At 42.8% G+C, this 13,349-nt stretch overlaps 1 protein-coding gene across 12 annotated transcripts in view; it reads left to right on the top strand.

The window, feature by feature from the left end:
* EPHB1 (EPH receptor B1) overlaps positions 1-13,349 on the top strand; it is a 342,358-nt gene that overhangs the window by 233,572 nt on the left and 95,437 nt on the right. For all 12 annotated transcript variants that reach the window (XR_012160842.1, XR_012160837.1, XR_012160843.1 and 9 more), the window contains exon 4: positions 10,440-10,595. Coding sequence is in view for 5 of the 12 variants with exons in the window: in XM_073360347.1 (XP_073216448.1) it covers positions 10,440-10,595 (156 nt within the window). In the remaining 7 variants the exon portion in view is untranslated. The remainder of the gene's footprint in view (positions 1-10,439; positions 10,596-13,349) is intronic.

Here is a 13,349-nt window from a genome sequence, read left to right as displayed (position 1 = left end):
CAAGGAAATGAATAGCTAAGCCCATCATGAATCTCATGCTTCACAAATCATAAACACTCAATTAATTCTTATAAAGAATAAAGATATGCATATTGTCTCACAGCACATAGGGCATTCTTGGGCACTTAGGAGTCATTTTATAGCTTGGCAGTTAGGATCCAAACTTAACTTGGGCTCATTGTTGACTTGAGATATTATTAAAACCCTTAATGTATGGAGTTATCTTGCATTTTCCACACAGATAAACATTCACACAGCAGCCTCTAAATCAAAAGAAACATTATTGTATCATCATTACTGTTCTCTTACTACTCTCCACTTCTTTAGCACCTTCCATTCAAGTCTCACAATCCCCCTGTGCAGTACTATAGGCCAGGGATATATAAAGAGCCCCTCATCTGTTCCCCCTCCCCCCCGCAAAGGCAGCCAGCCACCTTGGGAGTTTAACACAGCTGCTAGAGTGAGAGAATAGGGACTTCCATAGAAGTTGGGACTAAGCGCTGTATGTGCACCCAGCAACAATACAAAACAATTTAGGATGGGACGTGAAGGGGAATTACAGGGGGATGTAGGCAGAGAGAACATAATTACAGTAGAAAAATGCTAATTTTTAATAACAAGAACAACTAAGAGATACTTTGCAGATTACAGACATTTGTAAATGATCAAGTTCAGTAATGAAAGAAACCTCTGGATTACAAAGGCACTTTGTTCATTTATTTTGACAAGTGTTGTTTAGTTTAATTATGGTTAAAAATAAACAAAACTTCTGAAATGAACCACCAAGATGTTCATATGCCTAAAAAGATGCCCCTGTCTCATTAATATAACTCTCTGGTCCTTCTCCGTAGCTCCCTTGTACCCATCTAAAATGAGATTGCAAGCTCTTTGAGATGGGAACCGTCTCTTTCTATTTGTCCTCCAAAGTGCCTGGTACATCTTTGGGTGCTTTAACAATTTTAAGTCTTCATAACACTTTAACTTTTCATGCGAATACTTGTCAGCATTCTTGCACACAAACTGGGGTATAGTTTTGATAGGTAATTGAGCTTTAACAATTGTTTGCTGCAGCACTCTGTTATCATAGCTTTGTTGAGAATTGGGCAATTTCCTGCAAGATCCTGGGAAAACCTTACTGAATTAAGTTCATGTCTCATTGTGGGCCACGGATTATATGTAAATCCATGGGGGAGGGGGAACTAAGGGTCTAAGAGCACTGGGGGAGGGTTAGGCAAATTCACTCAAGTTTATTTGGGCATTAGCTTTCGTGGGCTAAAACCCACTTCATCGGATGCAGGCAGTGGAAAATACAGTAGGAAGATATATATATACACTAGTTAGTCTCTAAGGTGCCACAAGTACTCCTTGGGTTTTTTTTGCTGATACAGACTAACACGGCTACCACTCTGAAACCTGTCACTCAAGTTGTAACACCTCCAGAGAGCTACCAATGCTTAGAGAGGCTCACCTATACTGGTTCAAACTGGAGTCTCCAGAGACCAATAGACAAAGGATTTTTGGATAAAGAAACTGAGTTTTAAACAGACTCAGGGCCTTCTTTCTGATCCAGCGAATGAACAAAACCTCCTGTCCACAGGGGCCCCAGACCCTTCTGGGAAGAGATGGAAGGACTTAGCATAGGCTGGATTCTGGTTCTAATTAAAAGGAGTTATGAACTGTTAACCATAGGAAAACCTCTGGGTGGAGCTGGAAGCACTGTTCACCAGCCAGTGCCCTTGTTGGAATCTGGGTGATCTCTGGTAAATTTATCAGAGTGCATGTAGGTTCTGTTATTATTTTTAATGTGTTTTCTCTGTAGTGGTTTTATCTTAAGAATAAATGTGCTCAATTACAAGGAGCTGAGTGGTAACTTAACGGTGGCAATGACGCTGTTTGCTGTCTCGGAGGAGAAAAGAAAAGCAGGCCCGCTGAGGCAGTCTGACTTTGCTGGGGAATTCAGAGTTCAGGCAGGGATGTGTGCAGCCTGGAAATACCCCAGTCCCGAGGGAGTGAGATGTGTGCCTCTGTCCAAGAGAGGCAATGTCTGGGGACCAGGAAATCTCCCTTGCTGGACCATGTAGGGGGCGTACTGGTGCAGTTGCCCTGAACTTTGACAGGGATCACACCACGTTTTTGTGGGAAGGGAGAGAAGTGATCAAATGTGTGAATTAATCGGGTTCCACTATACTGTATCTAAGTTGGAATTTTCCCAGGACATTAGGAGTAGCACCCTATTCTTTTAAAAAGAAATAAATCCATTGGTGTCTTTAATAACTACAAGCAGCCAGGACCTCAGTTTGACTCTTCAGGTGTAATTTGTGTCGTTCAGCAGCACAGTCCCCCTAATAACAGGTTTGGGCACTAGTCATGTACTGTTTCAGAAGGAAGACTGTCACCCACTGAATCCTTCACACCACATTCTCTAACACTTTGATGTTTGTTGATGCTTTCCTGTGCAAGTGCTAGGCCACTAAGAGCATGAGGTATTTTGGAATCACAGCTACACCCATAGAGATATTCAGTGTGTATTAATATTTCTTCTGCAAGTACCTTTGATATGTGCAACTTTTTTTGGATGCTAAATGAATAGCTTTGTATTTGATGCATAAAACATCATGTTTAAAACAAACACATAGGTGCTAATTCCTTGTGAGTGATGTTTGAGTTCTCATAGCCATTAATGCCAGAAGGGACCATCATGATCACCTAGTCTGACCTCCTGCACATCGCAGGCCACAGAATCTCACCCACTCACTCCTGTGATAGACCCCGAACCGCTGGCTGAGTTACTGAAGTCCTCAAATCATGGTTTAAAGACTTCAAGTTTCAGAGAATCCACCATTTACTCTAGTTCAAACCAGCAAGTGACCTGTGCCCTGTGCTGCAGAGGAAGGTGAAAAAAACCCCAGCTTTCCCCAGGGGAAGATTCCTTCCTGACTCCAAATATGGTGATCAGATAGATCCTGAACATGAGGTCAAGACCCACCACCCAGACACCCGGGAAACAATTCTCTGTAGTAACTGAGAGCGAGTGTCCCATTGCTGACTGTTGGAGATATTTGCTAATAGCAGTCTCAGATGGGTTATATGCCTTTGTAGGCAATCTCCTCTGACCATCCCCTCCATAAACATATCAAACTCAGTCTTGAAACAAGGTAGAGGGACAAGTAGGTGAGGTAATATCTTTTAGTGAACCAGCTTCTGTAAGTGGGAAAGACAAGTTTTCAAGTTACACAGAAGTTTTCTTCAGGTCTGGGAAAGGTACAAAAAGTGTCACAGCTAAATACAAGGTGGAATGGATTCTTTAGCATAAGTAGTTAACACGTATATTTCAAGGGACCATTCAAGGTGAAGTGGCCTGTTAATACATCTCCAGTAATATCGGGGAAAGGAGAGGAAAAAAACGCTGGTGGGGTGAGTGGGTTATAGATTGTTATAATAAGCCATAAATCCAGTGTCTTTTTTTCAGACTATGATTTTTAGTGTCTAGTAAAATTATGAATGTAAGCTCTGAGGCTCCACTTTTGAAGGTGTTGTGCAGGTTTCCTTTGAAGATGAAGACTCAGATGTCATATACAGAATGCTAACTTTGTGACAATGCTCACTTTGTGACCCAGAGGTGATATGGTGTTTTTGTCTGTTGTCATTTTTCTGTGTGAGTTCACTCCAGAGCGTAGTGACTGTCCCATTTCATCCATAGAGTTGTTATTGAGGCATTTAGTGCACTGCGTAAGGTACACCACTTGTTGTGATAGGCATGTGTAGAACCCAGGGATCTTGAAAGGTATGTTATGGGCAGTGTTGATCTTCGTGGTAGTGGAGATCTGTCTACAGGTTTTGCATCTGTAGGTTTTGCACTGACACAAGTTTGGTTTTCTGCCCCAACTGTTCCCTTGGAAGGCTGTTTCAGAACTTCACTCCTCTGATGGTTAGAAATCTTCATCTAATTTCAAGCCTAAACTTGTTGATGGCCAGTTTATACCCATTTGTTCTTGTGCCAACATTGGCCTTTAACTTAAATAACTGCCCTCCCTCCTTGGGATTTATACCTCTGATATATTTATAGAGAGCAATCATCTCTCCCCGCAGCCTTCATTTGGTTAGGCTAAACGAGCCAAGCTCCTTAAGTTTTCCCTTATAAGGCTTGTTCTCCATTCCTCGCATCATCCTGGTAGCCCTTCTCTGTACCTGTTCCAGTTTGAATTAATCTTTTTTAAACATGGGAGGCCAGAATTGGACACAGTATTCCAGATGAAGTCTCACCTCTGCCTTTTGTACAACGGTAGTAACACTTCCCTATCTCTACTGGAAATACCTCGCCTAATGCACCATAGGGTTACATTAGCCTTTTTCACAGCCGTATCACATAGGTGGCTTATAGTCCTCCCGTGATTGACCATAGTATCGAGTTAGTGTGTTTTTCAGATCTCTATATTTTTGGAAATTGTATCAGCAGAGACTGGGGAGGTGGGCCTTGGAACAATCTGACCAATAAAAAAATTGATTGGCTGGAATATCCTCTTCAGCTGTTACAGTGTTTCTTGTGGGATCCTAGCCATTCATTACTGTATTAGCTACTATGTAGTGCTTTAATCCTGTCATTAGAAAGTCAGCAAAAATAATCCAATAAACCTAGCGAAGAACATTCCAGAGGCTGACGGGAGAGAATAAAGGTTTTGGCTGCCATTTGATTCTTTATCGCCCACAAATGCCCATATACAGTGAGCTAATAGCAGGTTTATGCAAAGCAGTTGCTTTCATTACTGCTCTTGCATGTTCCTTCATTGAATTGCCATCAAATGCCCAGAGTCTGCAACATCTGGCAACATCTGGTTATCTAATTAGACTGGATCACACTCTCTCTCTCTGTTTATATTGATTCTGCAGCATACTTTTGTCATATAGGCAGTAGTCCAAGCTGAGTCCCCAGTGGGCATCATCCAAACCACCTGAAGCCAGACCGAGTTCACAAAGTACTCTACACAGGGTAGCCAGGGTTCATGCCATTGGGAAGGCAGAATTAGGAAGGAACCTCTTCCAGCTGCCTTCCTGAGTGTGAATGGGTGGAGTGTGCTATCAATAGAGCACACATATTAATGTCCAGACTCACCCACTGTCTGGGGTTTGGCTTTCGTGCTCGCTCTAAACCATGTCTCAATATCAGCCTAAGGTTCCTCCTGGATTCTGGATGCATCTAGGTGTCCCTCCTGGAGCTCCTCTATCCCATCCCCTGGCAGAAACCACTCTCTCCTCCTTCATATTCAGAGTGATGTTAACAGATGACGTGTGCCACAGGATCAACAGCACATCTGCAGCTCTATGCAGGATTTTAATCTCCATTCTTATCCAGGTACAGAATCTGCAGATGAGTCACAAATGTGTTTTTACATCTCTGGACAGATCACCTGCAGGTTTTGAACCCTTGACCTCTGGATCTAAAAGCCTGGGCCTCTGTGGGTGTGTCTACATTGCACTGTAAACCCCAGTCTGCGGGACCCACACTTGTAGACTCAGTGTATCTAAGCCCATGCTTGAGCATCCACACTGTACTGTAAACCTGGGTTTACAATTGCTGGACCCAGGTCTCTTGACCATGTTACCGCATCCATACTGCACAACACAGAACTTCTGACTCAGGTTGAGCTGTGTCTATACTAAAAAATGACTGGACTTGGACCTGAGTCTCAGCAGGACTCAGGCTCTGACCCAGCCCCCCATGAGAGTTCGCAGGCCCGAGTCCAGAGGGACTCCGGACCTGAATCAGACTGATTTATGTGTTGGCAGAAGGGGGGCTTGGGCTCAAATCAGAGTCTGAATTTGGGTTTACAGTGCAGTGCAGACATACTCTATGACTTGAGATAAAGGACTAGACTCAGATGCCTTTATCCATGATGTAATCACTATAGGGAGACACACTGTAGTAGCCTGGATTATATGGGAACATTGAAAGGAAGGGAGAAAAGAGCAAATGGAGATTGGAAAAGGACCACTTCTGCTGTTGAATTCCCTCTTAGAGCTTTGTGCCATGAGGAAGGATAGTTAAATACCTTTGCTCATTTTGCTCCTTTATGAAAATTTTAGTTATATCCCCCAAATAATAATCCCCCAAATAATAAAATCCCCCAAATAATAAAATCATAAAATGTTTGGATGTATTTGTTTCTATCTTCTTTTAATATCTGGAAATACTGTGAGAGCAAGAGGCCTTTGTGAGTTTTGTCTGACAGGCTAAAGGGCTCAAATAAAGATAAGATGGTCCACTATCTCCGAAGGAAATTGCATAAAAGTGGTTACTCCTGTTTACTCCTATTAATTTCCTTTTCTTGGCTTCTCAGAGATGCCTCATATCCTGATGCAGCGGGCAAGGGATAAGAGGCACTTTCCATTATCTCAATCACTGCACTGTTTATGAGACACTTAGTATGTTTCTTTGCAAAGTAATCCTACTAGAGACAATGGATTTTGCGTGGCTGACAGGCTGTATATGTGGGGGACACCTTTGGACTCTCACTGACTTCAAAGGGCTATGGATCAGGCCTTTGGTGTGTTCAGTTTTACACCTGGGAGAAATGCTCCAAGGGTCAGAATAGTATAGCTGTGGGGCCAGAGCCCGGGAGCTGTCGGGTTTCCTAGTAACATTTGTGGGAAGGCTCATCTGGTGAGGAGGGAGACAAGGCATTAGGCCATGGAGGCTTGTGGTGGGAGCAGGCACAGTTACTGGCTATCCGTCAGTCATGGAGTGTCAGGAGTGTAGTGAGCACCTTCTGAGCCATGAATGAACGCGTGAGGAGGATGGTAATGTTGGGGTGCTTTACTTCCAACTGTGCTTAAATGCTTCAGGCCAGTTGGGGTGCTTCAAGAAATCTCCCACTGACAGTGTTTCATACTTCCAGGAAGGCTGGATGCCCTGGACAATCCAAGGCACATGTGTTATATTCTTCAAGCAGATTTGATGAAGGTCTGTTGCCTCCAATATATATGCAAGAACAGTCATTCCCATCTCTGTCCTGAAGTTGTGTAGAAATCATTTGTGTTCAGTGAGTTTCAAGGATGTCAAGGCTGAATGAGTACTCATCCATCAACCCACGGTTACTTAAAAAATGGGAGTGGGGATTAACAGAGGGGGGAAACAGCAACTCAAGGACAGAAAAGCAGGGAGAGAACTGTGAGAGAGCCCACTGAGAACTCCAAGCATTCTCCCAAGGGGCTCTTAGACTCCGACAGCCTTAGAACAAACAGGGCACCTTTGAAAAGGTCTTGGCAGATGGAACAGGTTATGCAACCAGCTACGGTAGTTACTTGATCTCTTAGTATTAAAGATTTATTAACAGATTAGATTATAAGGCACCAGGTTTAAAATATATATCAGGAAAATACAATAAAATCAAATAGTTTTAAAAATGCATCCACTTGCAAAGCATTTGTCTGCTCTGGGCACAATAAGTGGCTGGAAATTTTGGCTATAAAGTTATGCTACCAAGGTCACTTAAAAGGAGAGTGTGTGTTTTTGCAAGAACTCAAGGAAATGCAAGGTGTTTCCACTTTTGCAGACCAGTATATTACAGAACAGTAACACTTGTAGGGCACCTTGAGTGAAGGTCAACACACAGTACAAAGTCCAATTTCCACAGAGCAGAAATTAGCCTCTATCTAAATAGGATACACAGCTCAGACAGATGAAGAACAGCAGAATTTCCGATCTGTGAATTTTGTATCCTATAGCTGAGTCTCTTGCCAGTGTAGCTTAAAGCCTCTTAGGACTATTGTTTGAGAGATACTATAAATTTCCTCCAAATGCTAATTTGGACCGCTTCATTCAGGAAGGGAGCTAATTCGCTTATAGGGTATATCCCATCCAGAGTCAGATCCTCGACTTGAAGTCCATGGAGCTATGACACTTCACAACAGCTGAGGATATGGGCCCTGGTATTCATTTGATCAGACCCATCATTGTCATTTCATTTATACTTGATATGTAATCACAGACCAGAGAGAGACTGTTGATTAATGAAACCTCACCCTGCCAGAGATTAAAGTCTTATTATAATGATATCTGGAGGGTGCTCTCTGTTTATGAATTAATTACTGCATCCTGACTAAATAAACGCTGAGGCCAAAGGACAAGAAGTTTATTAGCCCAGTTGATGGTTAGTAGTGACATAAAAGGAAGGAGCCTTATGTTGTTATTGTTGTTCTACTGACATTTTAAATTAAATATTAAAGTTTGAAGTGGAAAAAACCTACACAAATCTAAATGAGCTGCTTAATCTGCTAAAAGCTACAATTAAAAACAATCAAAAGGGAAAACGTTCTTTTGACCATATTCATTTCCCCTATCCTTTCCTTTTCATTTCTCTTTCCCTCCCCTACTTCCATCCCTATAAATTGGGAATCTCAGGCAATCTTGGTTGCTGTAACTCAGCTTGAAAATTCAGAGGACAGGAGCCAATCAGATCAGAGTAGTAGTCAGAGTTAAAAGACTTACATATTCAAAGTACTGTACAGGTGTTGAAATATACCCATGCAGTGATTCTGCCATCTTCTTCACTCTGCCTGGCTAGTCGCAGTGTGGCTATTGAGAAAACACCATACAGATATTATGAAAATTAGACATCCGCAGCTAGAGCTCAGGGAACTATGCAACTGTGAAAACCCTGTACCATTACACATCAATCATTGTCCAGTGCCCATGAGTAGGACTGGTCAATGCAATTCCCTTTAAGTCCAATATTTGTTAACTTTCTTCTTTGTGTACTGAATCAGTCTATTTAGATGTCTGTAATATGCCTATCTTATGTTCAAACTGGACTGAGAGCAATGAAAGTACCATCATAACCTACACAACTCATTAGGACTAATAACTCTCCTTGCCTCGACCCGCTCACAGCCCTCTCAGTCTACTTTTAATTATTGTCCATTAGCATCTTCCTGCATTCGTTGATGGAAGTAGCTTATTGAGAGAATTCACTTAGTGTTAGTAAAAATCCCAATGGAATTGATCACTTTTGCCTAGCGAATATGCTGGCATGTCTACAGCACTAATTGGTGGTGATGGTTTTTGTGGAAACAGTGACTGGACTGAAACCATTGACTTATCACAGGCCACCAAAGAAACAAGACAAGAGACAAGCTCTTGAGCCACACATAGCTCTTCTTCAGCTCTGTGTAGGTCAAAGGCTTGTCTCTTTCACCAGCAGAAGGTGATCCAATAACAGGTAGCACCTCACCCACCTGGGCTCTCCAGTATCCTGGGACCAACATGCCTACAACTCTGCAAATGCCAAAATACGGGTGTTCTGATGATATACTGATGGGGACAATACAAAAACTCAAATAGGATGGAATAGAAACCACTTCATGCCCAGGAAACAGCATTATACGCACACTGTTGTCTTCAAACTCCCGGGAAAACCACCAGAATAAGGGCATTGACCTAATTTTTTTGTTTAGTTTCTCAACAGCCTGAAGAAGGCATAATGGCTAATATATCCCTTGAACTTGCTTTTCTGCTTTTAGCGTCTAGCTAGTAGGTTTTTGCTTTCCTGACTCTTCTTGTTTTCGGCATGGTCGGAAGTAGGATTGAGACAAGTCAGAGAAAATATGTTTCCAAATAGAAACAAAGTTCTCCCCGTTTGTCTCTGCTGCGGTGGGTAAGAGTGAGAGATGGTTCCAGGAGGTGCCATCACGTCTGCCTGGCATTTTTCTTTGTGACGGCACTGCCGTCAGTAAGAGGGCATGCTTCTGAGACGGCCACCTCATCTGAAGAAGGGGTGGTGGGGCTGTGGTCATACAAGTTACGGACCTGCTTCATCCACTGAACTGGCTGAGGATCACAGCTGTCATTGGTCAGGGCCCCAGTATAGTATATGGGCTTTCAACATGGGTGAGAGAGATCTCCAATGAGTGTGTAAGCCAACTCACCAGCCAGTGCATGAACGAATTCTCAGCTGCCACAGGATTTCAGTCCCTTTCTTCAGGGACTGGGTTACCCACACACAACAGCTGACCCTAAGTTCCATGTATAAACTATGCCCTTTCACCTGTCTCAGGTTCTCCTGTAGGTCTCACTGCCCAGGTGCCCTCTCAGGAGTTGCGATGAGTCTCTCTCCTCCCTTCTGCAGGAGCTTTCCTCCAACAGACTAACTTCCGATCTGCCCCCTGCAGGGTTGCACTTCTAAACCATCTACCTGGGGGCTAAGGAGAGCCACACTGCTCCCTTCTTGTCTCTAGCTAGCTCCCTGCATTCAGGCTGCCCTTTGTGATTGTAATAACACAAAGTCTCTTTTGTTGTCTGTCGTTGGTGTCTTAGCTTTATAATAAAATCAGGACTCACCTCCTGTAGGTGAAGAAGAGGGTTTGGAGGTCAAAATCTCTGGTGCGCCTTTTAGACTGCAGAGCTCAGCATTCACCTGTTTCCTTCTCTCCTCTTTCTGTTTCAGCTTGTCCAGCAGGGATGTTTAAGGCCAACCAGGGCATGGGGACCTGTGCCCAGTGTCCCACCAACAGTCGCTCCACGTCGGAGGCCTCTCCCATCTGCACCTGCCGCATTGGCTATTATCGTGCTGATTTTGACCCACCAGAGGCAGCCTGCACCAGTAAGTAACAGTGTCCCAATTACACAGATGGGGAATAGAAAGCTGCAGTGTATCATTAGATGGTGGCCAAAGGAGGAAAGGTGGTTTAATTATGAAGGCTCGGGGCCAGGTACTCAGCAGATGCTGCTGCATTAAATCACTAAGCTATGTTAATTTACCTCAGCTAGGAGCTGCCCTTCAGGCTGCACACTACAGGACGAGTCAGTGAGGGATGGACGGCAGTTTTCTAACTGCGGCTCTGAGATGCATCTTCACTGTGTTCCCATAGAGGTGGGAGAGCCAACACACTGAAGATTTTAGACACCTGAAGGCCACATGAACAGTGTTCAGTAGCCATCTGTTACCACATGATTTGATTACCGTCTTCTTCTATTGGAATGGAAATGTGCCTAGTGTCATAACATCAATACTAATCCTTTTATCACTAGACTGGCATGAGCAGGTCATCGTGCATCAACTTCTGCTGCTTTGCTAGCAACTGGTTCTTCTGATAGCAGTTTAGTGTATACCACATTCTCAATAATGTCTAGTTCCACAACCCAGACATCAGTTGGTGCAAGCTGGAAGATCTCCCAAAAGTGTATATTTCTAAGCGGCAATGTCTGCAGTTGGAGGCAGACAATCCCCAGGATAAATTAGAATTAGCAGGTTATCTACCACTGCTGTCTTGTTCGTAGTCTTGTTGATGGAATGTTCTTTTACAGGGGCAAGGAGTATGTTAAGCATTGATATTCTGTGTGGCTTTGCTTGAAATGAATCATCTTCCTCGGCTGTCTACTGTAAATAAGACGGCAGAAGCTATCTTAAGTCGGTCGCTCCATAAAAAATCAGCTTGATATAGAAAGAGTCCATTGCTAGTCAACAGCTACTGTGTGCTTCTGTTTATTTGAAAGCGTATCATTCTTATTAATATTATATATTTGTACTAGCACAGTGCCCAGGCATCCCAGTCGTGGACTAGACCTCACTGTGCTCGGTGCTGTACCTGCATAACACAAAAACCTAGTGTCAAACTTAACTTCTGGTCAAACTCCCAGTTAAAAGGGTGTCAGAGGCCTTAGCCAGAATCCTAAAAATGAGCAAATTAGCAGACAGGGTATACAAAGGCCCTCTTCTACTTCCTCCCCCAAAAGTTTTAGCAACCATGTCCTTGTGTGACCCACTGGTCAGTGTTACGTGTCCCCCTCTGTGCCCGATCCGCAGAGAATGTGAGTCCATTTTAGATTTTAGCTGGAGAGCTGGGTTCTTTAGCCCAAGCTGCAGAGACCCATGGCTTCTGCTCTGGAGATCACTGGTGTGTCAAGCAGGATGGTGGCTGTGCCTTGGAGATTTACAAGCCCTGGCCTGGACTAGCTTTCCTTCCAAGTGGGGTGAAAGGTCACAGGGACTATATTGCAAAACAATAGTTTTTGCCACTAAAAATAATTGAGATGTGAAAACTGGGAATTTCTTGCTGCCCCCGCTTTTCCACTTCACTGGCATCTTGTATTTTATTATTTAATAAGTACAGTATAAGCACTGAATTATATTTCTAGGCTGGTACTCTTTAATAAAAGTGAATTTTCAATTTTCTGTGTTTGTGCAATGCCAAGTTTATTGTCATAAAAATACATTTTTCAAGAGCGATTGCACAGTTGCTTTGTGGGTTTATCCTGGACATCGGCATGTCTTGAAAAAAGTGATTGGATGTAACTAATGTTCATCCTTGTGCTTCCCTATGCACCCGACGTGTGTGTGTTCAGCATAAGCCACACAGAATCCTGAATTGCTTGTATTTGCTTATATAATGCATGAATAAGGAATATCTAAAAATATGCATCTGAAATAAGAGATTAATTTCTATATTTTGCTTGATCACTTTAGCTGTCAGTGGCAGAGGAAGTGCTAGGCATATAGAACAATTGTAAATAAATCTATTTTATTGCATCTTGTTCCATAGGTGATTTACAGTATGCATCATCAGAAGAGTACTGTATAAAAAAGTCCATCGGTAAATATTTATTTGTTCCAGTTAAGGCTGAATTTTAAAATGTTCTAATTTGAGGTGCCAGCTGTTCTGTTTCAGAGTGGTTACATATCATAAGGGTAAATAATATAGTGTATCTGTAGATGCTTGTATTCACTGGTGTAATATCTTGGAAATACACACTCGTTATCTGCTCGTAGGTAATCCTTTGTAGTTGTAAGTAGCTTTCCTGCACTTTATTTATTTTAGTTTTCCTTTTAACCCACGTTCATTAGTGAAAGGGGCACTGTCCAGATTAAAATCATGGGCCAGACCATCAGCTGCTATAAATTGGTGAAGATCTATTGTCTTCAGTGAAGATTTGTCTATATGATTTCTATGGAGCTATGCCAAATGATCCCAGCTGAGGGTCTGTGGGCCCTTTTCCTGATTTTGTATTAATGGCACTTTGGATTATTGAAACTGAAAGGATGTTTCAGACCTAACTTCCTCTTCACTTTGCTGTTTATTCACTTTTTGTATGTCACTCAATTTAGCCAGTGAAATTAGACCAGTTCGTGCTGTACCCGTCTGAGCCTGCAACTCAATGGGCTGCTCTGTCTCAGGCAGTGGGTGACAAAGGAGTGCTAAAGGAGCACTCAAGGAAGACAAGCTCATTGCTGAGAAGCTAAAGACATTCAGATGAAAAAATTTTTGTATCAATCTTTGCTGCAGAGGATGTGGGGGAGATCCCCACAGCTGAACCATTCCCTTTAGGTGATAAATCTGAGGAACTGTCCCAGATTGAG

Source organism: Lepidochelys kempii, chromosome 9 (assembly GCF_965140265.1).
Source record: "Lepidochelys kempii isolate rLepKem1 chromosome 9, rLepKem1.hap2, whole genome shotgun sequence".
Lineage (NCBI taxonomy): Eukaryota > Metazoa > Chordata > Testudines > Cheloniidae > Lepidochelys > Lepidochelys kempii.
The sequence above is the reverse complement of the archived record's forward strand: the minus strand, read 5'-3'. Positions and strand labels throughout refer to the sequence as shown.